General features: G+C 42.0%; 1 protein-coding gene across 5 annotated transcripts; it reads right to left on the minus strand.

Annotated features, from left to right (window-relative positions):
• Positions 1 to 1,371: 1,371 nt before the first annotated feature.
• Positions 1,372 to 27,884, minus strand: ECHDC1 (ethylmalonyl-CoA decarboxylase 1). Of its 5 annotated transcripts, none has more exons than XM_080999757.1 (6): positions 27,711 to 27,884; positions 18,098 to 18,319; positions 16,271 to 16,413; positions 11,560 to 11,612; positions 9,762 to 9,842; positions 1,372 to 1,794 (listed from the first exon to the last, which is right to left on the minus strand). In XM_080999757.1, the coding sequence occupies exons 2-6, from the start codon at positions 18,315 to 18,317 to the stop codon at positions 1,389 to 1,391; spliced, it is 903 nt and encodes a 300-aa protein (XP_080855883.1). In that variant the 5' UTR covers positions 18,318 to 18,319; positions 27,711 to 27,884; the 3' UTR covers positions 1,372 to 1,388. The 5 variants fall into 5 exon arrangements, with proteins under 5 accessions (XP_080855883.1, XP_080855880.1, XP_080855882.1 ...); XM_080999754.1 differs by lacking the exon at positions 27,711 to 27,884 and adding an exon at positions 27,570 to 27,703; XM_080999756.1 differs by lacking the exon at positions 27,711 to 27,884 and adding an exon at positions 27,355 to 27,548.

A 27,884-nucleotide genomic window follows, 5' to 3' on the forward strand; every position in this document is an offset into this window, starting at 1 on the left:
TACGAGGAAGTTTATACTATAGAAACTACAGCTTTAAATGCATCAAGGATATTGTGTACAAAACCAATTTACTGTTTCCACAAAGCAGCTAGATTCTGGTTTTGGCACTTTGAATGCAATTGAAAGTTTGCAGATGCATGTCATCTTGGAGATGCTTTCTTGTATAGGCTGAAAAAGGTAAGGTCAATTAAGTTAACCAGGAAATCCATCAAATATGCCTTTGATCCATATATGCCTAGACACCATCACTAATATTTGCAGATACCGCATAAGATTGTGTGAAAATCCATTTTACATTTAACAATGTGTCTGCCAACTTTATCTACACAAAGACCTAAGATGAAGGTGAGATGTTCTTGCACTTAATACAAAATCCTTCAAGAATAACAAATGCATAAGCTTTTGTAGATGAAATCCACTTAATCAGATACAATGTGGACTTGGGTTCATGAAAGCTTATGGCATAATAAATTTGTTGGTTGTTAAGGTGCCTCAAGATTGTTTTTCCTGCAACAAACGAACACAGTTTACCTTTCTGGTGTAAGTTTGAGATGGTTTAATAAGCTGAAGGCAGGAGCTCTGGGCCTGTGCATGTAGTGTATGAGCTCACTGAGTACCACCTAGATGAAGTTTGAGGAAAGCTATGCTGTTACTTATTTTAGTTCTGACCTGGCCAATTCTCAGTGTACATGTACACAGGGCTAAAGTTGCTTTTAGGTTAAACCTATTTTTGATCAAACTATGTCAAACTTGGACATGATTGTTTCCAAGAGCTTTGAACTGGAGCCATCAACAACAACAACCAAATCCATTTGAAAAGGATATCATCTTACATCCATCTCAGGTCTTTGCAAGGATAAACTTGGCTAAAATGTTGCACTTGCCTTTCAAAATATTATGCCCGTACATAACATAATGCACATGAAAATAATGCATTCAGTGAAGATGCTTTGAAAGAGTAAGTTTAATTACTGCTCCAAGTATGATAGCTCTTACTACGAGAGAGAGGAACATCTTACATATACTCACTGGGATGCAAATGTCTCCCGGCTGATTTGCAGACTTACATATACATACAACCTCCACGTGCAATATGCAGCAAGTTGCTGGAAGGGGAATATATATACACACACACACACACACACACACACACACACACACCCCCTACCTGGGACTAAGCTCCCAGCATTTCTTTTATTTTTCAAGAACAAATTTCCCTAATCTCCACTTTAGCTGTGATCAGAGTATAGGGGGCTTATAATCAAACGTCCCAGAAAGTTAATGCCCACTGAGTTGATACAATTCTTAACAGTTTCTCCCAAATCCCTGTTTGGCAGCAGCTGTTTGTTTGGGAAAGAAAGATCAAAACCATTTCTTTTGTGTGTCATTTATTTATGTTTTGTTCTCTGAGCCAAAGCCTGTAAATTGGCAGGCCCACCCCAAACAGTTCCAAAAATCTCTTTTTCGGTCATCAAGGCAGCTTCTAACTGCAGCTCTCGTCCTGCAGAAACCACTTTCTTCACAGCCTGAATTACTGCAGGAGGGCCCTTTGTGTATGGTCTGAGCCATGTACGTGTTTCTTCCAGTGACTCAAGTTCATCAGATGAGGACAACACGGCTTCTACCAGGCCAATACGAAGGGCGGTCTCTGGATCCACTTTTAAAGCACCACTCAGCAACTTGAGGGCAGGGCTGCTGCCAAGGATTTGTACGAGCCTGGCAGCTCCTCCCCAGCCTGGTACTAAGCCCATCTGCTTGTGGACAAATCTAATTTCGCTCTCCGGGGTCATTAACCTGTCAGTGAGAAACAAGTATTCAGTTGTTAATTTATACTGAAGCTTAGCAGTCAAGCCATCTCAGTTCTCTCTGCCTCATTCCTATGCAAAGCACAATTTCGGATGGCAAGATGCAGACTGTAAGTGTTTTCTAACGTTAGGCAGGCTAATGCTACATCAAGCAAGCAATTTGCAGAGACTGAATCCAAAGTAAGGCAAAACAAATGGATCACTTTGAAAGGGAAGACGACAACCTTTAATCCAAAATGAGAATCCAGCATTTTTATATTAGGTTGAATATTACCTTTCAGATCAGAAATACGCAAGGACAGATTCTTACTACCACCTCAGCATGGGTCAGGGGTTGTTTAAGGACAACCTATGCTCATTTTCAACGACTTCAGTCTGAGGAGTTGCAATGAACACATATCTTCTCTGGCGTCGTAGCCGAGTAAGATTGTCTTCCATTAACACAGTTTTAACAATGAGTCCGTAAGTGACTGGAGGCCAATTCTGGACCCACACGTCCTTCCACAGTGTGGACATTGGTTCCCGGGTGGGAGTTGATCACAGTGTGGATTTGCCAGATGTGCCTTCCTCTTAGCACGTTTCTCCCTTGAGTTCGAGTGTCTTCAAAGTCCATGACACCTTTGGTAAAGGCTGTTCTCCGACTGGAGCACTCGCAGACCACTGGTTCCCAGTTGTCAGTGTTTATACTACATTTTTTTAGATTTGCCTAGACAGTCTTTAAACCTCTTAATGAACACACATAAAACCCTATGGGCATGGGGCTGAAATCAGATGGCAACACTGGGAGGGATTGTTTTGCCATGAAGCAGCCCATGTTTTGCTGGGCTTTCATAGCTAAGCAAACGTTTGTGGTCATCAGGATTCCATTGGTCCCATTTTTATTTTTTTAAAAAGGAATGCCAAATATGCTAAATGGGGCTTACTCCCAAGTAAATATACACAAATTGTCAGCCCTAGTCCTAGTCTGTTCTCCTCCTAGTATGAACATGTGGATGTGATGAAGGAGAGCAGGGCTGTTTTGGAACCAGTTGGCTAAGATATAACCATTTCCTTGGCTGCCTGTCACCAAAATGACTATCCCCAATCTTCTCTCTTGGAGCCACAGGGACCGTCTGGAGTTTATATTAATAATAGCAGTCAAGTACCTCACCATGAAACAGGTAGCTTCAGACCTACCTAAAGCAAACAAATTAATAATTACTGGATTAGAGAACATCTCTACCACTCAGAAAAAGGGGAGGGAATATATATTTCCAAAGGAAGTGAAGAAAATACTATAATAAAGCAAAATAATTTCAAAGGCTTTCAGTAGCTAAATGACGTTTCAGTGGCCAAGGGGGGTATTTTTAAAAATCATTTGTGGAAAAAGGAACTTCTTGAGGGATACTGCAGCTGTTAGTGGTAGCTGATAAGTAGAAGAAATCTTCAGATAGTATTGGGGAAAACGCATAGCAGTATAACCCACATAATGGAAGTACAGCCCAGTAAAATAAGTGATAGATATTATATAAACAATCAACAAAAGGACAAAGCTTTTTTCAGCCAAACCAGTTGGATAATAGAACTGAGAAGACAGCCAATATTCCATGTACTTTTTTGATAGAGAAAGAGAGCTGGTCAACTATATCCTTGTAATCTGGACAAGATCAAGGGGGTGGCATTTTAGAATCCATTGCATAATTAAAACTTTCTTGATATAAGATTTAAAAAAGAAAGAAAGAAAGAAAGAAAGAAAGAAGAATGAGAAATAAAAGAAAAGGGCTTCTGATTTTCTGTCTGTCAGTTACATAAAAAGATTTATTCAAAACATTCACATTTTAGTGAAGAATCCAGGCAGCACGAGAATCAAGAAGTGATGGGGAAAACAAGAGAGAAAAATGAGATTTTGTTCTATAGTTCAGTAAAAGAGAGAGAGAGAGATGGCAATTGTATAATGGTCAGGACCTTGCCTTTTTTTGCGTCTCATGTGAATGCTCTTTATTGTGCTTTAAAAATAGAGAGAGAAGCACAATGCTGAGGTTAATGCCACTTTACAGAGGAAAACTAGTGCAGTTACTAGCTGAATTGGAAAAGGGAAAGCAAAATGATAAAGGGCCTGAAGTAACTCCCATATGAGGAAAGGCCACAACATCCAGGACCCCTTTTTTTGGGGGGGGGGATAGGGCAAATAAGGGAGAGAGAAAATGATATGTGCAAAATTATGCATGGTGTGCAGAAGGAAGGTAGACTTTTTTCTCTCACGCAATACTCAGGGACACCTCAGGAAGCCGAATGTTACAGGTTTCAAGGCAGACAAAAGGAAGTGCTTCACCCAGCACACAGGTAACTATAGGATTCGCTACCCCACAACATAGTGGTAGCCACCAACTTGGACAGCTTTAAAAGGACCTTATACAGATTAATGGAGGACAAGACTATCAAAGACTCCTGCCCATGATGACTATATATTAGCTCCAAAATCAGCGGCGATGTGCCTCTCACTACCAGTCGCGGGGAGAACAATTAGGAAGAGCTGATGCTGCACTCATGTCTTGCTTGAGGGATTCCTGCAGGCAGCTGGTTGGCCACTGAGAGAACAGGATGCTAGACCAGGCAGGCCTCTGGTCTCTTCCATCAGGGCTCGTCTTATGAACCTGACGATGTTTCTGTACTTTGTTGGAATAGGGCCAGAGAATTGAACAGGCTTGCAACAGTAAATTGTTCGGCAGCATCCACTGGCCTTCGCAGCTCACATCTTCCACAACATCTTTGAACTTACCTTATTGCGTACTATAGTTGTGGTGATAAAACCTTGGCACAGGGAGGAGAAAGAGAGACAGTCACACATAGGTCAGGAAGCAGGAAGGAATGAGGGGTGGATAATGGAGGGGAAGAAGAGAGTGAGCAGCAGGCAAGTATGTTTGTGGAGCGGTGGTTACGAAGAAGGAAGAACGAGGCTGAGATCAGGATCATACAGAAGAGAGAGACAATATGCAGTCTTAAAGCTTCTGGAGGAGCAACAATACATGCATAGGTTTTATTTGCTGGGTAGGCAGAACTCTGAGTTTCTCCCACTGATTTTAACTGGAAAAAAAGATTAAAGGAATGTATGCAGTAACAACCTGAACATGGAAGGCATAATTTTTGAGAGAAAGAAGCTCTTATAAATGTGCAGCCACTGCTGCCACCATTCTCCATTCTTCCCTCGCAGGCCTACACAGGGAGAACATTATGTGGACATAAGCCAATATTATCACGTGCGCTACACAGAACTCAGTCATGCAGACAAATAATCTTCCGCACTGAACATGGACTTTTAAGGTTGTCTGGAGAATGCCCTGTTTAATATGTATCTGCTTGAATCTGCTTTCAAATATAGACAGATTTGTCTGGATTATTGCTATTAATAGGTAACAAACAGGAAAACACACCAGCAACTAGACAATAATCCAAAACACTGTGGTCCATGCTGCTGGGAAAATGGCAACTCTGGGCTATATACATAGAATTGTAGAGCTGGAAGGGACTCTGAGAATCATCTAGTCTAGCCCTTCTCAACCTGTGGGTCCCCAGATGTTGAACTACAGCTCCCATCACCCCTAGCTAGCAAGGCCAGAGCTCAGGGATGATGGGAGTTGTAGTCCAACAACATCTGGGGACCCACAGGTTAGTCCAACCCCCTGCAATGCCGGAATATGCAGCTGTCTCATACAGGGATTGAAGCTGCAACCTTGGCCTTATCAGCACCATGCCCTAACCAACTGAGCTATCAGACACATTGTTTGAAGCAGGATGGAAATTGACCAGCACACAACCAAATTAAACATAAGGGAAGGCCTGTGGCTCAGGAGTGGAGCCCATGCTTTGAATGCAAAGAGACCCAGGCTGAATCCCCACCTTCTACGGGTAGATCTGAGACAGGCTGAGGGCAGGCAGATTGAGTTAGGTGGAGTCATGCCTATTTTTCTTAACAGGACAGCCTCCATGGCTTGCAGGTCTAAAAACGTGTTTAAAATGCAAATGATTAAAAAGGCCGGTCTGACTTTTGCAGGTCACTGCAGATATCATGAACTCAGCTGACCAATGGAAGATTAAAAATGAGTATCCCTCACACTTCATGCATAAAGCGATCCCTCTGTTTCTTAGCCTGCACCTTATTTCTGTGAGCACATCATTGGCTCACATGAACACACTGCACCAAGCTCGCAGCAGTGTTTTGTCAGCTTACATTTCTCAAAAAGAGCTCATATGTGAATGCTCAGTGTGAAATTTAGGCCATATATTTGTAAGAAAGGAGAACTGTGAACAGAGGAAACTTCATTTCACATTAAAACCATCTTGTTTACTGGACCGCTGCTTTGGATTTAAAAAGAAGAAATAAAAAGAGCATAACAACGCCTGTGTGTTCCTCTCTAACGATATGACTTGTGATTCAAGTGGCATGGTCTGGAATACTAATGATTTTTACAGTTTTCCTAGAAGAGAAGGATAAGCAACCTAGAAAATGCAAGAATTTGATCTGCCATAGCTCCAAAGCTTTATTCACGGGCAAGCAGGGGGAGTGAGGAGAGGAAGGGCGTGTGATGGAGCCACATATCTCAGAATCTACTTTGGTATCACTTACACACACAACAAAGCTGTGTGTATTCTGCCCATGTACAAATGTGCTTTGCAAATATAAAATTCAACATGTTTCTAGTTAGGAGATGTGTAGAGATAAGCTCTCCCACATTTTCAGGCCTGTTGAAGTATCAAGAGTTACAAATCCCAGACACCTCTGGCAGTATTCTAGACTGACTGGAGGGGGGGCACTTTACAGATGTAGAGTCTGCTTCAAGAATATCATAGGAAAAGCTAAAGGACCCCTGGATGGCTAAATTCAGTCAAAAGCGACTATGGGGTTACGGCGCTCATCTCGCTTTCAGGCCGAGGGAGCCGGCATTTGTCCGCAGACAACTTTCCGGGTCATGCGGCCAGCATGACTAAACTGCTTCTGGGGCAATGGAACACCGTGACGGAAACCAGAGCACACAGAAATGTCGTTTACCTTCCCACCACAGCGGTACCTATTTATCTACTTGCACTGGCATGCTTTGGAACTGCTAGGTTGGCAGAAACTGGGACAAAGCAACAGGAGCTCACTCCGTCGCACAGATTCAAACTGCTGACTTTCTGACCTAAAGTGTCTATAAAGGTCTAGGCTGTGCCTCCTCCATTTATCCAGAAAAGGTAAGTGTGGGTTATTCAGGATAGAAACCTGCTCAGCATTTTATTTTCTAGTCCAATTCAAAGGTCACCTTCTCCCAGAACAGGGTGATCAGTGGAACTGACCTCCAGCTTACAAACTTCTGCTTCCCAGCTCTGCATCTCCCTTGAACTGCAACAGAGAAGGGGGACCTGAGGACTTTGTTCACATAGAGTGTGTGCCAGCAAGTTCCTCCCTATCTTCCTCGGATTTCTTTATTCTTCCCTTACCAGAGCACTGTGAGACAGAGCTGCAGAAAAGCCAACCATGTAATGTAGTAATCAGACCTATGTTAATGCCCTATTCTCTGCCACCCCCCCCCCCCCATTTCTATATCATTGCTAGTAGCACTGGGCGGAGTTCGAAAGTGATTGAAGTTAAAGCCATATCTTCAGTTAGCAGAAGCATTAAACATGAGATATCAAACTGAAGTTTCCCACCTCAGGCCAGCTTGTAATTATACAGTATTTCATGCTTGTAATTATACAGTAATATCTAAACTGTGTGGCTAAATGCAAAGTTATTTTTAATTGATGCTTCTCCCCCCCCCCCCCCCGCTTCCCCTTAAAAGAAGTTGAAAATTTGTTTCTGCACAGAGCTCTTCAACTTCATTTTTTCCCGTGCCAAATAACCTGATCGTGGTATGAGGCCTAATTACATAGATTCAGACACAAGGAGCTGACATTAGCACAGGAGTCGAACACAAAAGGAGGATGGTGGGTAGAGGAAGTGATCCATGGGTCATGGGTGTTTTAGTTGAGATTCCTGCATTGCAGGGGGTTGGACTACATGATCCTCAGGGTACCTTCCAACTCTACAATTCTATGAACACCCAGTACCCCTGACCATTGCCCAAGCTAACTGGACCTGAACTCCAAATGGCCGGCATTCTTCTGGCATGCCTGTAACATTACTCATCCCCCAGCAGCACATGAGCATGGTGAATGCCCAGCCACCTGGAGAGCAAAGCCAGCCTGTGACACTTCCACTTCCTCCCCAGCTACCAGAAAAAGGAACTCCCAAGAGTTACAGGTTAATTCACCACCTGGGAGGGGACAACTAGGGCTTTTTTCAGCCAGAACTTGCCGGAACTCAGTTCTGGCACCTCTCAGGAGGTGGGCGCCATTGCCATTCTAAGAGAACAAGTGTTCTAGAAAAATGTCACTGGGGACAACCACTGGCTAACTCTCCTGTCACCAATGAGTGAGTTCGTTATTTATTTAGTAAGTGTCTATCCCACCCTCTCCCCAAGGGAGAAGTTCTCCCTGCTTGTCATTTTATCCTAGCAACAAAACGATGTGGTAAGTTAGGCTGAAAAACAGTGACTGGCCCAAGGTCGCCCAGTGAGCTTAGTGGAAGAGTGGGGATTTGAACCCTGATCTCCCAAAGCCTAGTCCAATGCTTTAACCACTGTACCAAACTGGTTGTTCAGGTCAGCCTGTTTAGCCCTCCCCTGCTTTCCACCAAAGCATGAAGTCTGAAAGAGCAGTCTGACATGCAGGGGGAAGACCCTTGGGTCGTCAGAAGTATTCAATCAGCACCTCACCCCCAGGTTTCAAATGAAGAAGTTTTTTATTAAAGTCAGAGATGAAGGTATAAGGAGAGGAGAGAGAGAACAGGTAAGATAGCGCAAGCAGAAAAGCAAACAGTTTACTGTCTAAACAACCCACACTAGACAACAGAGCAAGGATTACCCATGATGTTGAGGAGATGACCGGGTTTTTTTTAAACCCTGTAGATACAATTCTCTATGCAGGTATGGCTATGTGCACTCAGACAATCACTACAGGCACTTGGGGACTTGACAAGGGATGCCCAAGAGGATGAAAGGTTGATACTTCTCAACAAGCTAGGAAGGAGGAAGTAAAAAGGTGACAGCAGGAAGAGATTTCCTAATTACTTCAGGTAGACAGAATCTATGGGGGGGGCGTTTCAGCTTGCAATGCGACAGGAAAGTTACTATGTAATTGGGAATCTATGCCATTAAAGAGACGGGCATTTCGTTCTCAGGCTTTTCTCCAAAATGAGCTGTTCAAATATAAAGAAAGGGGGTAGTGGAATTGCTTGACTTTATGACTAAGCAACAGGAAGTAGTGATGGCCACCCATTCAGATGGTTTTAAAAGAGGATTAGACAAATTCAAGGAGGATATGGCTATCAATGGCTTCTAGTCAAAATGGTTATATTCCACTGCAGTATCCCTCTGTATACTGTATAGGTGGGAATAATGAGCAGGCAGAGGTCTGTTGTACTCATGTCCTCTTTTGAGCTTCCCATAGGCATTTGGAAAGCACCTGAGGGAACAGGATGATGGGCTAGGTGGGACTTTGGCCTGATCTCTTCTCATGTTCTTATGTAACCAGTTTTCTTATTGTGGAAGTTAAAAAGATTCCTTCTAATCCAACATTTTTACAACATAGGACACAACACTCAAATGGGTGTAGGCGTTCCCTTTGAAATATTCCCTTTTATTTATAAAAATTTGTTAAATTGCCGTTCTACCAACATACACTCAAGGCAATCTATTCTATTTAAAGCCAAGGGCAAACAGCACAAAGGATTGTTTAAAAAACCCCACGATACTATGGCAGCTATGGCAGCACGAAAGAAAAGTGCTAGGAGAATGAAGTAGATGAGATTGTATCTGCCACTCTTTCCCTGGGCACAATCCAAATGTGAAAACAATGTCTGAACAGAGTCCCAAGTCTGCTCAGGGATGCATTTAACCCTACCTGAAGTCACATGCAGTGGTGAGTTCTGCTCCTCCTCCCAGAGCTTTCCCTTGCACTAGAGCAACTGTAATCAGAGGTAACCTACACAATACGGGGAGCAAGAAAGAAACCATTCAAAATTAGAACTACAGTCAAAGGGTTAAATGATAAAAAGGCATGCTATTCCAACTAAGACAAACAACGGTTTGTCTTGGAAAGTAAGCATGACACATAAACATCAGAAACAAAAGCAAGTATCATAGCAACAGTAAAAATACAAAAAAAGCAGTAGATCTGCTTCATATTTGTTTTACGGTTCTCTTTTGTAGGCTATCTTGAAAATCTAGATGAATAAAATTACGTTTTAATTTTTAATTTTTATTTTTTAAAAAGGTGAAAGTAAGCATTAAAGTGCACACACATTGTGAAGACTGCCGGGTGGGGGGGGGGAATTGTAAGCTTTTATGTTTTTCAGACTTTATGGAGGACTGGGACCTGTTTAGTTTTGTCCATTTATGGTGCCCTGTCATGACACCCCCCCCCCCCCGGAAAGCTACCTTATCTCTGCATATATAAATAAGTTTCTTTTGGGGGAAAACACATAAGCAGAGTCAGACATTCTGTTAAATTTTCTAATCTTTTTTATTCTGTATGACACATTTAGAAGAACAACTCAAAAGCTAATACAGTGGTACCTCGGGTTTCATATGCTTCAGGTTACATACGCTTCAGGTTACAGACTCCACTAACCCAGAAATAGTGCTTCAGGTTAAGAACTTTGCTTCAGGTTGAGAACAGAAATCATGCTCCAGCAGCGCAGCAGCAGTGGGAGTCCCCATTAGCTAAAGTGGTGCTTCAGGTTAAGAACAGTTTCAGGTTAAGAACGGACCTCTGGAACAAATTAAGTACTTAACCCGAGGTACCACTGTATGTGGCTAGTGTGGTTTTGAGCTCTCAAGAGGCCAAAATTAGAAATAGTATATGAAAGCTACAGCCCCCAAAATTGACATGAACTGATAATGAAACTCAGTTATAAGACTATTCCTTCAAATGTGTCGTGAAGAACTGGGGACTGAGAGGTTACTGGCTACGAATTTTGGGGAATTCGTTTTCCGAAGCTCCCTCTCCCACAAGTTTGCCTCACGGTCCTTCATCCTCTGTCACCTTTTTCTCATGTGACCTTGAGGAGTGATTCTTCTATGCAGCAGTAAGTCTACATTCTGTTATAGAAACGTCTGAAACAATGGGGAACAGGATTAAATGTCAGAGAAGGATGGACTTTTGTTTCTCATCTGGAAGTCCTTAGGTCATTCTACAAAAAAAAAGCCCTCTCATAAAACTGAAGGTCAGAAATAATCCAAAACAATAGCGGCACGAGAAATATGGCTTCCCAGTTACTAAGAGAGCCTTAAGAAATGCTGGAGAGAGAGAAACCTTTGTGGGGGTGGGGGAACAGATGGTGGATTAAACTAACAGTCTCCTCCTCTGCACATGTTGCTTCCATACCCCTATGTAGGTTGTGGACATACTGCTTGCCAACTTTTAAGAGATGACTTCAACACTTTCTAGAAATTGAGACAGAAGTTTCAGGGGGTGGTATGTCCCTGCCCCTACCACCAAAGGCTTTGTTGTCATTTCGGAAAACTTCAAGAGTTCTAAATGTCATCTGCTTATAAGAACCAACGTTTTAGTTTCCAACATCTCCAGGCTTACAAATCATGCAACATGAGATGCCACTTTTGGATTTATTTATTTTTTGCTAGGGCTACAATTCAAGCTGTTGAACATTTTAAAAGTTAATCAGACAAAACACACTAACCTCATGAGTCTGGTTAAGGTGTTTTGCATGAACATACACATGTCCATCCCATCCTATAAAGAAGGAGGAAAACAGTTAAAATTATCCTGAGGTACACAAATGCCCAAAGGGAATAGCTGCTCTGGAACGTTCTACTGATTCCAACTGAGCTTACATATAATAAATTTCCTAAACGTTTTGCCTAGGTTCTGTACTCTAAACTGTACCAAAGACATTGTGCTCCAAATCAGCTACTGACTGCTACCAATGGCTCCATAAAGATGCTAAATAGCACTGGAGACAAAATAAGCACTGGGACATTCCACAGCATAACTGCCAGGACTCTGGTGCTCGGGTCCTGTTTACAGGTTTCCCACAGCCATCTATCCGGTTGGCCACTGTGAGATCAGGATGCTAAATGAGATGGCTCACTGGCGTGATCCAGCAAACTCTTCTCATGTTCCTTAGACACATAGTCATCCAGTGCTACTCTATGGAACCAGCCCTGCAGGTGAGTACAGAACCAGTGCAGAATAGCATCTGCAATCACTAACCTACAGAGCTAATTCAGGAGGAATCCATAGTTGATGGTCTCAAATGCTGCTGAAAGATAAAGCAAGACTCACTTGACCTTCTCCTGATGGTCATCCATCAGGGCTAGCAAGGTCAACTGGGCTGCAAAACCAGGTTCTACCCAAAACTGGTAAGAGCCAGCATAATTGGTTTCATCCAAGAACATCTGTACTAAGCACTTTCCCAAGAAAAGAGGTCTTTGCATTTAGGTGGAAGGTGTTGCCTGCTACTGGATCCAGAGCAGGCTTTATTAGGAGTGGTTGCAGCACCACCCTGCCACATAACGATGCATTAACCACTTGCTGGACTATTTCCCCCCATCCAAGTGGGTTAAGAGGGCAAGTCAGCACTGCTACAAGCCCGCTGTCCACATTGTCAGCCCCAGTGGAATGAGTGACTGGAGAAAGTATTTGGTGACCAAGTGGGAGTGACTGGGTTAATGGTGTGCTTGTGTGTGCTGGTGAAGATGCAGTATGGGTTGGGTGATATTAAATTAGTGCACATTGTATGATTTATGCAGATGTAGCACAGAATTTGGGTGGGATGGTGAACAGTGAGGCGAGTGTTGCATTTTGGGTCAGGGTGTGCCTTGGCAAGGGAGAGGCTGAAGAGGGAAGGGGTTCCAGACTAAAGACAATTCAAAATGTGCTGCTGTGTTTTTGCTTTGGGCATTTTTCTTTTTGTTATATTGTATTATCTTGTAGTTTCTCAGGCTGTTTGTTATATAAGCATATTGCATTTGTTACTTTGTACACTGCTTAGTGGCTGAAATAGGACTCTGCAGTCTCTAGATGCCGATTCCTAGCTTTTACAATACACAGGCTTTTTTATTTTGCAAAACATTTTTTAAAAATGAATTTGAGACCCTTAGCCTTTTCTGTTTTTATTTCTATCTATTTGGCACATATTTTTGTTCTCTTCTTCATCTACCTAAAGGTAGCCTGAGTGGCTGTACATCTCTCTCTCTCTCTCTCTCTCTCTCTCTCTCTCTCTCCAATTTTATTGCTGTTTTGACATGGTATTGTTGTTGGCTTGCATTCACTTTTTAACTGTTGTAAGACACTGCAAGACAGCTCAGGGTGAAAGGCAGATAGCAAACCCTATATATCAATAATATAATTAGGAATACAAATTCTATTCATAAATGAAATAGGATTGAATAAAGCTGAAGAACAAAGACATTTTCCACCCTAAGCAGTGATCTCACTATTTAACTTAAAAAACACCCTGAGCAGTGCACAAAGCAGGCCAGAAGAGAAGTCTAAAGTGTTGATGAATACAAAGATGCCTGTGTTTATGGAAGGGAAGGGGGGGAAGAGGAACTATTCATAGTGAAAAGTTTCAAAACAAAGCCACATTAATGATCTCAGAGCATTTCTGCTTCTACAAAGTAAGACTGTCAGCTGGTGCTAACTCTTGAATGGCAACCAGAAGGCGGACTGGGGAGTGCAGGCCATTATTAATATCTTATTAATTAAATGCCATGGAAGGCAGAGACTGAAAAGACTTTGGCTCTTGGCTTCAGTTAAATGAGCCTAGCAGATTGAAGAGGAGCCCTTGATGAATAAGACCAAAAGCACCTATCTGGTTCAACATCCTATTTCCCATGGTGGCCAATCAGATTCCTCTAGAAAGTCCATAGGCAGGTGAAAGGAGGCTGCATATATAGCCGTCGTGACTAGTAGGTAGCCACTCATGGCCATATCTTACATATCAAACATTCTCCTCTGACAAAACTGGCTGCTACAGAAAGGCATATCCAGTGGTTTGGGTAGTTCTTTCAGAGAAGATTTCCAGCTAACATTTAGCTGCTCTGCACTGCACAGTAAGTTAAACTATGGATTACTGAAACCACACAAACATGTGAACTCCCAGAGAAGAACTTTGCTTCTCCCCAGTCCTTTTTGCTTCTCCCCTGTGTTAAGCTAACCAATGCCAAGTAGCCAAGTCATCAGAGGGATGGCCTTTTCACCACTGTTGGAAAAGACCAGTGACATTTTTCGTATTTTCTCAACACCCACAGGGCAACACCATTCCCCAACAACAAAACCTGTTTGCGACCCTGTAATATGCTGTACAATAAGCCTGCAACTCACACACATTTAGCTTGTGCGCTTTAAGCACTTGGCAATTTATTTATTCTTTAACAATTAAAAGAAGGGAAGAAAGGAGGCAGGCATCTGGGAAGAAAGACTTTGGCAGTCCCACTTGCCATTGTACCCAATGTGTTTTGACTATATGCATTTTGGCTTTAGGTGCAATCCCCAGAATGTAGGACTTACTGTAATTATTTTCAAAATGTGCAGTGAGAAACATCAAGCAAGGGTGAAAATAAATTACTGCCATGCAAGATATGGTCTGAAAACTCACACTCAAGGTTCTTGAAAGACACTGGGAGTTCTGAGCCATTATTTAGAAACAACTTTCCTATGATTCAGACACCAGAAAGCAAAAGAACCTCTCACTGTAGTTAAACAGAGGATGATATGCAACATTTGTCATATTCAGAGTAGGCTTAAATCCACTGATTTCAAAATGACTAATGCTGGATATCAGGGAATTCAGCCAAGTGAAAGGAATTTCAAAAGGGAGAGATTACAGCACATGCTTAGCTCTCCTATTGTAATCAATGGGACCTAGAATGTGAGATAACTTTACACAGCTAATTACCAAAGTGATTTGGGAAGTCTGACATATTTCAGAGAATGGAATTTTACAAATACAACTAAAAAAACTGGGGTAAGTCTGCTGCTGAGAAAGTGTTTTAACCAAATCAAGTCAGACCTCCATTTCATACTGTGAGGAATATACAATGTGTGGTCCATGCCAACAAACCCAGGAAACAATTTTATTGAACCAAATTTGGGTCACAGTAATTGCACAAGTTTATGACTCACGCCAAGGAGTAAATTTATTTTATTTCTCACATTTTGGAAATGAGATTTCCAAAGGATAGAAACATACAGCGATCAGTTAGGAGAGCGCTGTCTTTTATTCTTGCTGTAACAATAAACAAAGCCAGTCGTTTCATTTTGTCCTGAGGAAAGTGAGAGCACTTTTCAACGCTGGCTTGAAAACCACTGTGAATTGACATGTTACAGCACTGGACAGGTTACTCAGCACTAATGACAGCTTTTAGTTGTCCTACGTCGCTTTATGGATCCAAGTCCTTTTTTAAAACCTAGTATTAATCCTGCCATTATTTAAACAAAGGCTGTGGCTGAATTCTTGCAATGAGTGAGATGTGATTGCAGGGAATAAAATGGACAAATATCCTCTGTGGCCAAGAACAACAACCAGATTGATACTGGGAATTTCTGCCTCATCCTATGTAGGTTTACTCAGAAACCTATCTCAGTGTGGGACTTACTTCCAAGTGTGCATAGGATTGCTGCCTGAGGAATAAAATAAACCTTGCAAAAATCTTCTCAGAAGTTGTCCCGTTCAGTTCAATGGAGCTTGTTCCCAGATAAGTGGGTACAGTGGCACCTAGGTTGTTAAATGGCTTGTCTCCTGAACAAGTTGGCTTCTGAACGCCGCAAACCCGGAAGTGAGTGTTCCGGTTAGCGAATGTTTCTTGGAAGCCGAACATCTGATGCGGCTTCTGATTGAGTGCAGGATGGTTCTGCAGCCAACTGGAAGCTGCGCCTTGGTTTTCAAATGGTTCCTGGAGTCGAACGGAGGCCTGGAATGGATTAAGTTCAACAACCAAGGTACCACTGTATTTGGAATGCAGTCTAAATAGCTTCCTTTTAACAGGAGTCTCCCTCCACATAGATTTCTTTCCCATTAACTGAACTGCAGGTGAAGGAGACCAATCCACTTTAACAGCTTGGGAAACCAATCAAGCTCATCTTACTGTCTGCAACCAGTCTCATTTCGCTGAAGATTTAAAAAAGTTTTAAAGAAGAAATGCAATAAACTGAGGGAAGAATTTCCAGCATGGAAATTCTGAGTAATAAATCAAAGGCACGACCCCTACACTTGCACTACTTGCAATTTGTCATTCACTTCTGAAATGCTGACAGCACATTCAGCATCCAGACACAAAACAGAATAATTGTTATTGTTTTCTTATGATGATTTGCAGGGTCATCTTTCATTGAGTGGCTCAGAACATTAAACAGTGCATGAGAAATTGATTTCTACTATCACTTACCTGTGGGCTGGACAGCGCCCTGACAGCATTCAGATCAGACCCTGAACAAAAAGTGTTTGCTGCACCACGGACAATTAGCCCTTTTCCATCTGTCCAGTTTTCCAATTCAGCAACCCTCTCCTGTAGCTCTAGCATCATCACACCTGCCATCAAAAGAAGGAGCATGTGAGGGTCACCTTTAGAATGCACTTTATTAGAAAAACTAGTTTGAAAACAATTATATGGTTCTATGATAATGATATATGATTCTATATGAAAAGGCTATACTATCAGCATCTATACTTTCTATTTTTAAAAAACAAAACTCCTATTGTCGACTCTGTCCTGGCTGCACCTCTGCACCTCTGGCTGCACTTTGGAAAGTGCTGGTGGAAGGAAGGTGCCAAGTGTCCGTCCAGGGGAATGGCTGGGTAGGGGTAACCAACCTTTTTTAAGCCAATCGGCACATTTGGAATTTTGAGGAAGTGCTGTGGGTGCCAGTCACATGCCACAGGGCATATAGTCTCACAAAACGATGCTGTGGAGTGTGACGTAACATGAAATGGCTGCTGGGAGAGCATGATATAATGGCTTACACATCTTTTTAAAAAAAACAAACAAACTAGAAAAAGAGACAGGACTAACCACAAAATCATGGTGGCCACACACACACCCCCAACCTCCCAGAGGAAAAGCATTATCAGTCACTACTCTACATGCTCACATGTAGATGCTCCTTGCACTTCTCTAGTGAATTTTCTTTCCCTTGGTAAACTTGTGGCTTGACACTTTTAATACCCCCAGATGATTTAATGGATTCTCGATATGGTATATTTATTGATTTGAATCCTTTATTAATTTATTTATTAGTATCCTATCCAAACTCTTGAAAGAACATAAGCATGCAGTGGCCAAACGCCAGCCAATGGGAGAATGTATCAGTATTCCAGGGTCTCCACTGTTATAAGCTTCTAGCTGTAATTCACAGTGAGAGGACTTGACCTATGATTTCCTAAATCCTCGACCCCTGTGGTCATATTTCAGTTTCCATGGTCAGCAGTGATTAGCCTAAGGTTACCAGATTTTTTCCAAAGAATCCGGGGACACTTTTCAACTTCAATGGATTTTGTATGGGTACTGATTTGTAAATCCGAGGACTGTCCCCAGGAACGGGGACGTCTGGTACCCTTAGACCAGCATACAGGTCTATAGAAAAGTGCTTGTCCAGCTTTTATGCCCTTTCTCTGGAACACTGAGGAAGTCAGAGCAACTTCCAGAAGCAATACAAGACTTTTTTTTAAAATCCATGATGGCATTCAGTAGCAATTTCTAGATCAGCATTTGGTTAATCCACCTACATTTCTATATTGAAAATCCTTATGAATATTGCTTTGGACTTGGAGCCTTAAGAAAAGAGCAGGTTACGAATTTAAATAAACCAAGAATTAAGTACATTTGGGCAGATATATAAAACAAAGAGAAAAGAACTGGAGCATCTGGCTTCAGGCTCACTGAACCGTTGTGAGAAAAGGCTTTTTCAACATCTAAAGTGTGGTATTACAGAGTCCCTGTGAAGAACACGACCCATTTAAAATCTCTGTGATTGCAAGATAATTCTCATCACATTTGAAGGCAAGTGTTAAGGAGTCATTTCTGCCTTTGCACATACTGAAGAGGAAGCAAACACATATTATTAAATGTATTAATAATTAAGAAAGCATTCACTTATTTGCTATACTAGACACCCAATAGCTATCACTCTCTGGGCATCATACAAAGAGGAGAGAGAGAGAATATATAAATGTACATAACAAATTGCAAAAACCATCCACAACACATTGCTAATACCTGTAAACGCATTCATAAACCTTGGATTGTTCAATGTCAGTATCCCAATCCCATCATCTTCTTTAGAAAGGTCAACAGATCCACCTGCAAATTGCTGAAGCTTCTTCTTTATTTTCTCCTCCTCAAAGCCATGAGTATGGGTATGGAGGGACAAACTCACTTGTGGCAACAATCTGCCATGAGTAATTCGATGAAAACTCTTCCATAGTAAAATGGTCATTTCTGGAAAGGAGCACAGAGGAGAAATCAATCCAGGTTGATGATGCCTAATTGCATCTTATTTTTCAGACCTATCTAAACAAAATAAAAAAATTCCTTCTAGTAGCACCTTAGAGACCAACTAAGTTTGTTATTGGTATGCGCTTTCGTGTGCATGCACACTTATTCAGATACACTGAAACAGAAGTCACCAGACCCTTATATATAGTGGGAGGGTGAAAGGGTGGGAAGGGGTATTACTTAGAAGGGTGGTGGGAACGGGTGATTGGCTGATAGGTGTCATCCACCCTATCAGCTACCTGAAGGTACAGGTATATCCCTATATGAGCCTGCCTGGGTGTCAAGATCTTCAGTGAGGGGCCTTCCTCTTGGCTCCACCACCCTTACAGACACATTTGGTGGGGACACGAGAGAGGGCCTTCTTGGTAGCTGCTCCCACAGAAGGCTAGGCTGGCCCCCTCTCTGCTTTCCTTTCGTTGACAAAGACTTTTTTGTTTGGGCAGGCCTTTGGCCACTAATTGGCTGTTGCAGCAGGGTCTTTTAATGGCTGGCTTTGTATATTTATTTTCTGCTTCTCTTGTTGCATTTTCAAACAGTTTTAAGTTATTTTGATTCAGTGCTGCTTTTAATTTAGAATCTTATTTAATAGTTGCTGTTATTTTTTACTATTTATAACTAACTGGTTAGTTTTTTTAGCTATATTTGTTTCTAATTCATGTTGCAAGCCGCCTTGGGTCCAGCACTGAAGGAAAGGCAAGATATAAATAAAAATAATTTTTAAACACCGTAACTACGGTAATTTTGCCTTGGCAAGTCAAAGGGCAGGTAGCAAATGTGGACATTACAGCCAGGTGATGCTCAGGAGTCACAAACAACAAGTAACACAATACAAGGTACTATCACAAAATTATTTTTCTCTCCCCGCACCCCACCCCTCTTCTCTAATGCTAGTCATTGGCACACCATGATTTGGGTCAAGCACAAAAAGATTGATATTTTCAATAGCTTAATCTGAAAAACACAATTGCCCTGGAAAGTCTGATGTCGAAGCTCACGTTTAAACCTCTTTAAAAAAAAATTAAGATATTAATATTTGATTTTGAATAGGGTTCTTAATTTATGGAATGTCTGACATTTTATCTTGCAGGCGTTCAGCAAGATAAATGGCCAATTAGCATTTTCATAATGCCTCCTTGATTTATTCCACATGAAACCAACCAAGTGTGTTTTGAAGTTCTCCAGCAATAACTAGGTCAGCCCTTGAAATTTTTGTCATAAGTCTAGTAAAGCATAACCACTAATAGTTCAACACCAACACCAAGAACCCAGTCAGCCATCAACACCACTCTCTAGCCACAGTCCCCACCTTCTCTACTAAACTATGGCTACTCAATGGCTTTGCTATATTGAATGCTGGAGAAAAACCAGCAGCAACTTTAATTGTTATGTTGCTACTGCTACATAGAAACATTCCCCTATAGCTTCCAGTTACAACTATAAGATTAGCAAATTTGATAAAATGGAATTAGCACTCATGTACATCCCAAGGGACGCGGGTGGCACTGCGGGTAAAACCTCAGCGCCTAGGACTTGCTGATCGCATGGTCGGCGGTTCGAATCCCCGCAGCGGGGTGCGCTCCTGTCGTTCGGTCCCAGCGCCTGCCAACCTAGCAGTTCGAAAGCACCCCCGGGTGCAAGTAGATAAATAGGGACCGCTTACTAGCGGGAAGGTAAACGGTGTTCCGTGTGCTGCGCTGGCTCACCAGATGCAGCTTGTCACGCTGACCACATGACCCGGAAGTGTCTGCGGACAGCGCTGGCTCCTGGCCTCTTAAGTGAGATGGGTGCACAACCCTAGAGTCTGTCAAGACTGGCCCGTACGGGCAGGGGTACCTTTACCTTTTTACATCCCGAGTAGGTTCACAAAGTATTCATATCAAAAACCATGGTGCCTGGGTGATGCCTTTTAAAATATCTATTGGATTTATTCTAACCAGATACTCCATTGTTTGCATGTATTCCACTGACATCTCCAATTTAAATAATGCTAATCTTGTATCACTGTTACTTGATTTATTATTTTAAATTGCTTTTATTTTATCTCAGTTGCCCTGATAGAAGCTATTGGGTACTTTTTCTTTCTCCCTCTCCTTTTTTTAAACGTGGAGGGCCTGTTAGGCCTTTCATTAACAAAACAGATGAATAAGTCTGAAGGTATATGTTAAAATCAGCATTCTTCCTAGTTATTTCCCCAACAAAGTGACTTTCTACCTAACCTAGTTTCACCTGCAACTGCTAAGGTTTTCAAATCCCATTCAGGAAAAGCAAATCCTGCAGCATTCTGAGGGACGGGACTCCTCCCTGATACAGAGGATATGAAGATTCAGGGCCAAATACTATCCACAAAGCTACCCTACGATAATTGATTTGTTTCCACAAACAGGAGAATGGTTAAGGTACAGCATTTGTAAAGACAACATCTCAGAGTTAGGCTCTGAGGCTTCCTGAATTAATACCTGGCAAAGTTCCCCCATCTCTGCAAGATTCATGAGCCTAAAACACCAAAGTACTGGACGTTTTCTGCTTTTTATAGTTATTAAGAAAGATTATATTATAACCCAACAAAACCCTTACTTTCCTTTCCCTCTGGTAATAGCTAAGAGGAAAAGTCCTCAGCTTTTAGACAAATAAAAACTGGAATGGGCAAAGGTATTTTTTTTCCATTCAGTTTTACCTCTGAACAAGACACGCTTCGCCTAACCTAAATGAGAAAAAAGGAGATGAAGATAGCAATCACCACCAAAAATTACATCTGCTCTCTTTATTGTTTTTCCTTTTATCTAACTTAACATATATTTCACTTCCCTAATTTCATCCCATTTCTTTTTCCCCACAGGCATCATTACTTTGAAGTGCTCAATTTTTTGGATGGCAAACCAAGTGCTTTCAGATTTACATAGAATTCATTTGTTCTGTCTCTTTCATGTTCTATCGAGATTTTGGATTTTCTTTAGCCAACTGAAAGCCCACACATCTCTTGGCCTGGTTTGAGGAAAAGTTAGAGGCAAAATATTCCACATGGAGTTTTATGGTTGTTTTTATGATGGCAGTGACTCCCTTGTTAATTAATAAAATTATTTACTTTTGATGTTATTTATTTTCAAATGAATAATTTGTTTCTTTCTTTCTCTTTCCCAAGAGGGCTGATAACATCAGAACATCTATGTACACCCTTTTTTTCAGATGAATGTGTATTTACTTTTTACCCTAACACTAATTTTGAGTAATTTATAAATTGTCTCTATATTTTTAAAAGAATCTAACATGGTTCACAGCACACATTTTTAACAGCCAGATACAAAAGCCCCACATTTGCTTCCCTACCCACATAAATTCATCTGAAAAAGAATAATAATCTCCCTTCTCTCCAGAACCATAATCCTAGCTAAAAATAAATATTGAGTTCATTTGAAGGACAGGTGACAACCGATTTAAAAACAACAAAAAACACCCAAAATGTCTTACTTAGAATTCAATTAAATATAAAGCAAAAGCTATAAACCACAATGGAGATTTATTGATTATTTATTTGATTTATTATCCACCCATAAGCCTAAGGTACCAAGGTAGGGCGCAACCATTTAAAATACAGCATTAAAAATAGTTTAAATGATATGACAATCACAAGAATAGGGTGGGTCCTAAAAATACGCATCTCAAGTGCCAAAGGACAGGGTAAAGAGGTGCATAATCAGAATTCAGTGTAAACTGTACAGTGAAGGTGTCAGGCACGTTCTGTGAAGAGGGAGTTCCACAGCTTATGGGTTGCCACAGAGAAGTTTTATGGTTGTTTTTATGATGGTAGTGACTCCCTTGTTAATTAATAAAAAAAAAAAATCTGGGGCAGCAGAACTACCAAGAGGGTGCCCTCTGCTGATCTTAACATGTGAGAGGGTCTGGAGGTAAGAAGGCGGACTTTCATATATTTGGGGCCTACCACATTTAGGGCTTTAAACACCAACATGTGCACCGTGGATTGGGCCCCAAAACTAACCAACAACCGATGCAGCTGTTCTAAAAGGAGGTTTACTGTTACATGCCACCCTATTTCCAAGCGGTGAGAGATGCCAGGGGCTCCAGCGGTTACTCAGGGTTTGGTATCCTTGGAATATTTATTTACACATATATACAACCTGGGCAGAGGTTGGAGGGGTTCACAGAATTAACACCCCAACAGATCTTGCTTCTCCGCTGTTACCAGGAGAGCCCCAAAGTCCAGCACAGAGCTAAATGTGTCTTGCTGTCCTCAGCTTTACAATATCCTTCTGATTCTTTTGCTCACTCACACAATTCTCTGCAATGTAGCAGCCCTTCCTTCCTCCCCATTTGGATGCTCCTGACAGCTTGACCCTCTGAAGTGCATATCAAGGCTCTAGAAGTGGCCATCTGGTCTCTGTGTACAAAGGACTCGCTGGACCGGTTTCTTATATTTGCATCATATACCTTAATCTTCACCCCCCTAAAGTCAGCAAAACTGAAAGGTCTCAGCTGATTTTCAAGAGTTGTTCTGGCTAAGCCTTTGGTGTATTTTCAAATGTTGTTTTGAAATAGTAAATGTGTTGGCTCTTTAACCCTGTCTGTATGCGGCCACTACACAGGAGCATAGAAGCCGGAAGCCCAAGAACTGAAGTCTCATAAATGCAACCAGTGCTGAGGAGTCAAAGTGCAATTTTTCTAGAAAAAGAGGTGCCGGAACTCACCATGAACCCTTGTTCTCTTAGAGTGGCGCCCACCTGAGAGGTGCCGGAACCCAGTTTTTAAAGAACACATGATCAAATGCTCTGGGAGCTGTTGCTTAGTACTTACTTTGTGCTAAAGCCAGGAAGCAGTTTCTGTCTCCACCAGGTGAGCAGCAATGGATGCCCAGTTCATAGTTACAGGAGCGATTTACGGCAAATTGTAAAATGTTTTTATTGTTCTGACTACACAGGCTCACATCAGCAAGATCAGTCACAGAGGTTGGCTGTAAAAACCCTCACTATAGCCAAACCATTTCCAATTAAAATTCACACAGTCTCACAAAGGTGAAGTAAACCTATATTCCTTCTAATACATTTTTGCTTTGAATACTGAGCTCCAGACTCGGAGGTTTTGTTACAATCATGTGGTTAAATAGATTTTGTTAAACACAATTAGAAAAGCCGTGCCTTATAGATATAGACACATGCATGCAGGACATTCATATGTAGCAGCAGGAGTGGGACTGTGCTATTGGCCCAACCCCCAACACTGCGTTCCCTTCATCCTGACTTTCACATGTTGAGCAAAGAGGTCTGAAAGAGAACTGTTGGCACAAGCTCTACACAACTGGGAAGCCCATGCAATCAGAGATGCAATGTTGGGGTGGGGAAAGAAGCATAGCCCTGTTCCTGCTGCTACATTCAAGTGCCCTAGACACAAGTCAGTGTGTGATTAGAGCTACACTGAAGGTCCTTTAGGACGCAAAGTGGGAACATACTGATCTTTAGACCACAGCAGTGACAGAAAACACCAGGCCTCTCTTGTCTTCAATGCCGTTGGATCAATTCTAATTGACGTTTCCCACACTCATCCCAGTTGAGCACTACACTTTAACCACAGGGCATGGTACCAAGCAACTGAAGGATCTATTTAGCATGGTGGCTTCCCTTGTGTGAGTTGACTACCTTCACTGACAGAAAGGGATGGAGGAAGGAGAAAGGGAGATTCTCTGGTTCAATGCTTTAGACTAATCAGTGCAGACTGTGACCTATAGCCTGAAGGGTTGGCAGATGCTGAATCAATGCGTCAGGAAACTGGAGGAAATGTGCCAACAGACCCTTAGAAATGCCTTCTGTGCCCACTCTCATTTAGCTGCATCATCTCAGGGTGGGATTTTTAAAGGAAAAAGCAGAACCTGGATCTAGTGGAGATAAGCACAGCAAAAAAAAAAAAAAAAAAAAGCAAGAAGCACTCCCCTCCCTTAGTCACGGCTTTCTTTTGTGCTAGAGCCAGGAAGCAGAGAAAACTGAATTGGGCACCTGTCCATGGAATCTACGTTCATGACCTCAGAGGAGAGGAAAAACCAAAGCCAATAACCACACAGCACACTTTTATTTGAAATGGTTCCGACAGGCAAATATACATTTGTCCCAATTTTGGAAAAATGTGCATCTAAGTATATTTGCTAAATGACATGGGCAAACTACGAGTGTATATTTGTAGGATAAGAAACTGTTAGCAAAGTGGTTCTTTAGGCAGAGGTTGGCTATAAAAAGACTTTTGGCCCTTTGTAAAGTGTCATGCACACCAGTGGGGGTTGATAAATAATAATAATGTTCACAAATTTTAACTGCTTTTTCATTCATCAAGATGACATATCATATAATCAGAGAACTGGAAAGGACTATGAGGGTCATCTAGTCCAACCCCCTGCAATTCAGGAATCCTGCCCACAGTCATCCCTGGATGGACTTGAACCACCAACCTTCTGGTTAAGAGCCAGATACACTGACACACTGTGCCACTGGAAGGATTTTAATGCCTTTCCAGTTGCTAGGTAGACTTGAGGCATCTACAAACGCAGTGTTAGCAAATTATTATCAAAGCAGCTTTTCTTCATAGGGTTTCTATTTTACATTCAATATTCATTGGGTACTTTGAATGAGAACACAGGAGAAATGACTTTGGAATGGTGGCTTTGAAAATAGTGATGTTCTAGATTTTTAAAACTGCACAGTATTAACCTTTGTTTTTCAAAGAACAAAAGTAGTCAGAAAATCATAGGATTGTAGAGTTGAAAGGGATTCCAAGGGTCATCTAGTCCAACCCCTGCAATGCAGGAATCTCAACTAAAGCATCCATGACAGATGACCCTTTAGTGTTTTATACATTTCTCCAATTGGGAGCTCAAAGCTTCTTTTTAAACAAGATTGCAGTAAGGATTTATACAGTGCACAACAAATGCCCTACATACCACACAGTGTCTCAACCACCTCTCTAGGTTAGAAGCATTTTTAAGGTAATAACACATATTAGCCTAAAAAACCCCTCACATTTTTTTAAAAGTTGCATCTCTGGATTTATGGCTCATTCAATGGCTGCAAACTTTCCCAAATAGGAAGCAGATATAAACCTTAAGGAAGAGATCTAATCTACTCTGGTTTGAACATAATTTTTGCCTTAGCAGCTGTCATTGTCCATCTCTATTCCCCCACCCTGCATGATATTTACATTTACAGAGGTTTCTCAAACTTCTGTGGGTTAAAATGAGCAAAGACATTCATAGCACAGCAAATCTGGAAATAATCAATGCAGTATAGATTAAACTGGTAGTCAGTTTGGTAATAAAATTCCAAATTAGAATTTCTTGCCTGGCACTGATTTAGAATTCTGTGCACACTCTACACTGACATTTCACTGTCAAATCTTTGTACATTAAGCTTTAGGAAGAGAGAGTGTGCAACAGCTTCAGGATATGCTTGAAGAAAACCAATTTTTGTACCATCAACTCTAATTGCCTTTAAACTAATGGAAAAGAGCGAAAATAGTTAAGAGACGATGAAAAAGGGGGAAACTAGAAAGTTTATGCTGCAATCCTTAGAAGTTCCATAGCACATTTAGGCAAATAAATACCATTTTTTCTTCATTTTAAACACAAAATATCTTACAACCTCTTATTTTTCCTTATTGTCTATTATTCAGGTATATCCCAATTTAACAGGACAGACTCAAAAAGCAGCGAAGGGGATCTCTCTCTCCATCACACACAGTATACTCTATCCCAGCCACGAAGAGTTCAAGGGCACATTAATTTAAGGGATAAACATTTGGAGAGAGGAGGTGTGGTAGACAATGGGGTGTGGCCCAGGAAGAGTCCCAAGGGGCAAACAGAGAGGCTCGGAGGGTTATGTTTGGTCACTGAGCATGAGGTTAGATACAGAAATATACCAAGCCAGATCATCCATCCACACTGGACTGGTGGGAAGCTTCTAAGGTTCTTAGGTAAGAGACATTCTCAGCCCTACCTGGAGATGCCAGGGGGTGAACATGGGACATTCTGTGTGCAAAGCAGTGCTCTACTGCTGAGCCATGCCACTTTCCCAAGAAGATTCCCCATTCCTGCTCAAAAGGGTTTCAAAAGTCATCTAATTCAATCATTGGGCAAAACTCATCCATCACGCCTGTACCAATCACTCCACTTAATCCAGATTGCAGTATACTAGACAGAGCACTTTCTGCCCTAAGCATGTTTCCTTGGCTGTTAAGTCCTACCAGATTCAATATGGGTAACTCTGAAATAAATACACTTATGGTCACAGCCAGTATTTCAGAACCTTACAACTCCTTCAGATTCCGAAATTACATCAAACCCTTTACTTTTGAGATTTTGATCATGACACTATAAAAAGAACAAGCCTGAGAACTGTCAAGAGGCAGCAGGACTCTTCTTTCCATAAAATATGGAAATAAAAAAGTACGTAAGGAGATGACTGTATCACCCCCTGCAGCATATTAAGAGCTTAATTTGAGCCAAGGTTAATGCCTAGATTCCTCTTAGATGAGATAAAACACATTTCCCTGCCAAACTAATTATCAATGCATGTGGGAGTTGCACAAACCTGCCACACAATAAACGTTTATGTAGAATTTTGTAATTTCTAACGCTACTAAAAGGAACCACGACCAAGCTGTACTCCGTTTTGGGGGTGGGGGGTAAATGCTATTCCAGCTAACACTGGTCTCCAGCAGGTGGGTCGGGACCCACATGGTTGCATTCCAGGATGGGTCGCAACAGCTGCGCTACCACCGTGCAAGTACAGGGCAAGAGAAAATCAAAAGGCGTCCTCACGCCCCCGTTTAAATTAGATGTGGGTCCTAAGTCTGAAAGCACCCCAGACTAGGGTCCCACGCATCCTCCTTTCCCAACCAGGCACGGTTTATTTACTTATGTAACCATCACGCGTTAATACAAAAGGGAAGACAGGAAGCCAACCAACAGAAAGCAGCAACTTAATTACAGGAGAAAGGGAAAGAAGCCAACAATTAGCGTTCATAATTCCCGAAGGGGGAATCGAAAGCTCATTTCCCCGGAGTCTGGCGGTAGGGTTCTTGCAACTAAGCGTTATGTATTTGCAGAGACTAGTCCACAGCAGCAGCAGGAGGAGGAGGAGGGAGAGGTCTGGGCTGCCGCATTCGCGTCCTCAGGCGAACGTGCCTCGCCAGGATCACTAACCTGCAGTCCGCCAGCAGGAAGCGCCGCAGCGAGACGGGACGCGTCGTGTGACCGGGAAAGGGTTCCTCCAGGAAACCACCCCCCTGCACAGAGGTTCCGTGGAACGGGGCGGCGCAATGGTAGAGCTTATTTGTTACATACGGATCTAAGGAAAGATCCTCGCAAGCCTGCGGTGAACGGGGTCGGGACCAGCTGTTTTCAGCCCTCAGTTTCTAAAGCTAAAGGGTTCAACGGAGTGGCTTCTCCGGTGCTGCTGCTCGTCAGCAACAGATCGGTGATTAGAAGCACGCAGCCGTGTTTCCAGCGGAGCAATTG

This window comes from Podarcis pityusensis (assembly GCF_964106645.2).
Source record: "Podarcis pityusensis genome assembly, chromosome: 3".
Taxonomy (NCBI): domain Eukaryota; kingdom Metazoa; phylum Chordata; class Lepidosauria; order Squamata; family Lacertidae; genus Podarcis; species Podarcis pityusensis.

Excerpts from the sequence above, each read along its gene's own strand:
- ECHDC1 (XM_080999753.1), bottom strand. The coding sequence starts at position 26,392 with ATGTCCCATGTTCACCCCCTGGCATCTCCAG. Across the intron at positions 16,414-18,097 it reads GTTTATGAATGCGTTTACAG|GTGTGATGATGCTAGAGCTA; the intron begins GTATTAGCAATG and ends TTTTGATGGCAG. Across the intron at positions 11,613-16,270 it reads GGGCGCTGTCCAGCCCACAG|GATGGGATGGACATGTGTAT; the intron begins GTAAGTGATAGT and ends CCTTCTTTATAG.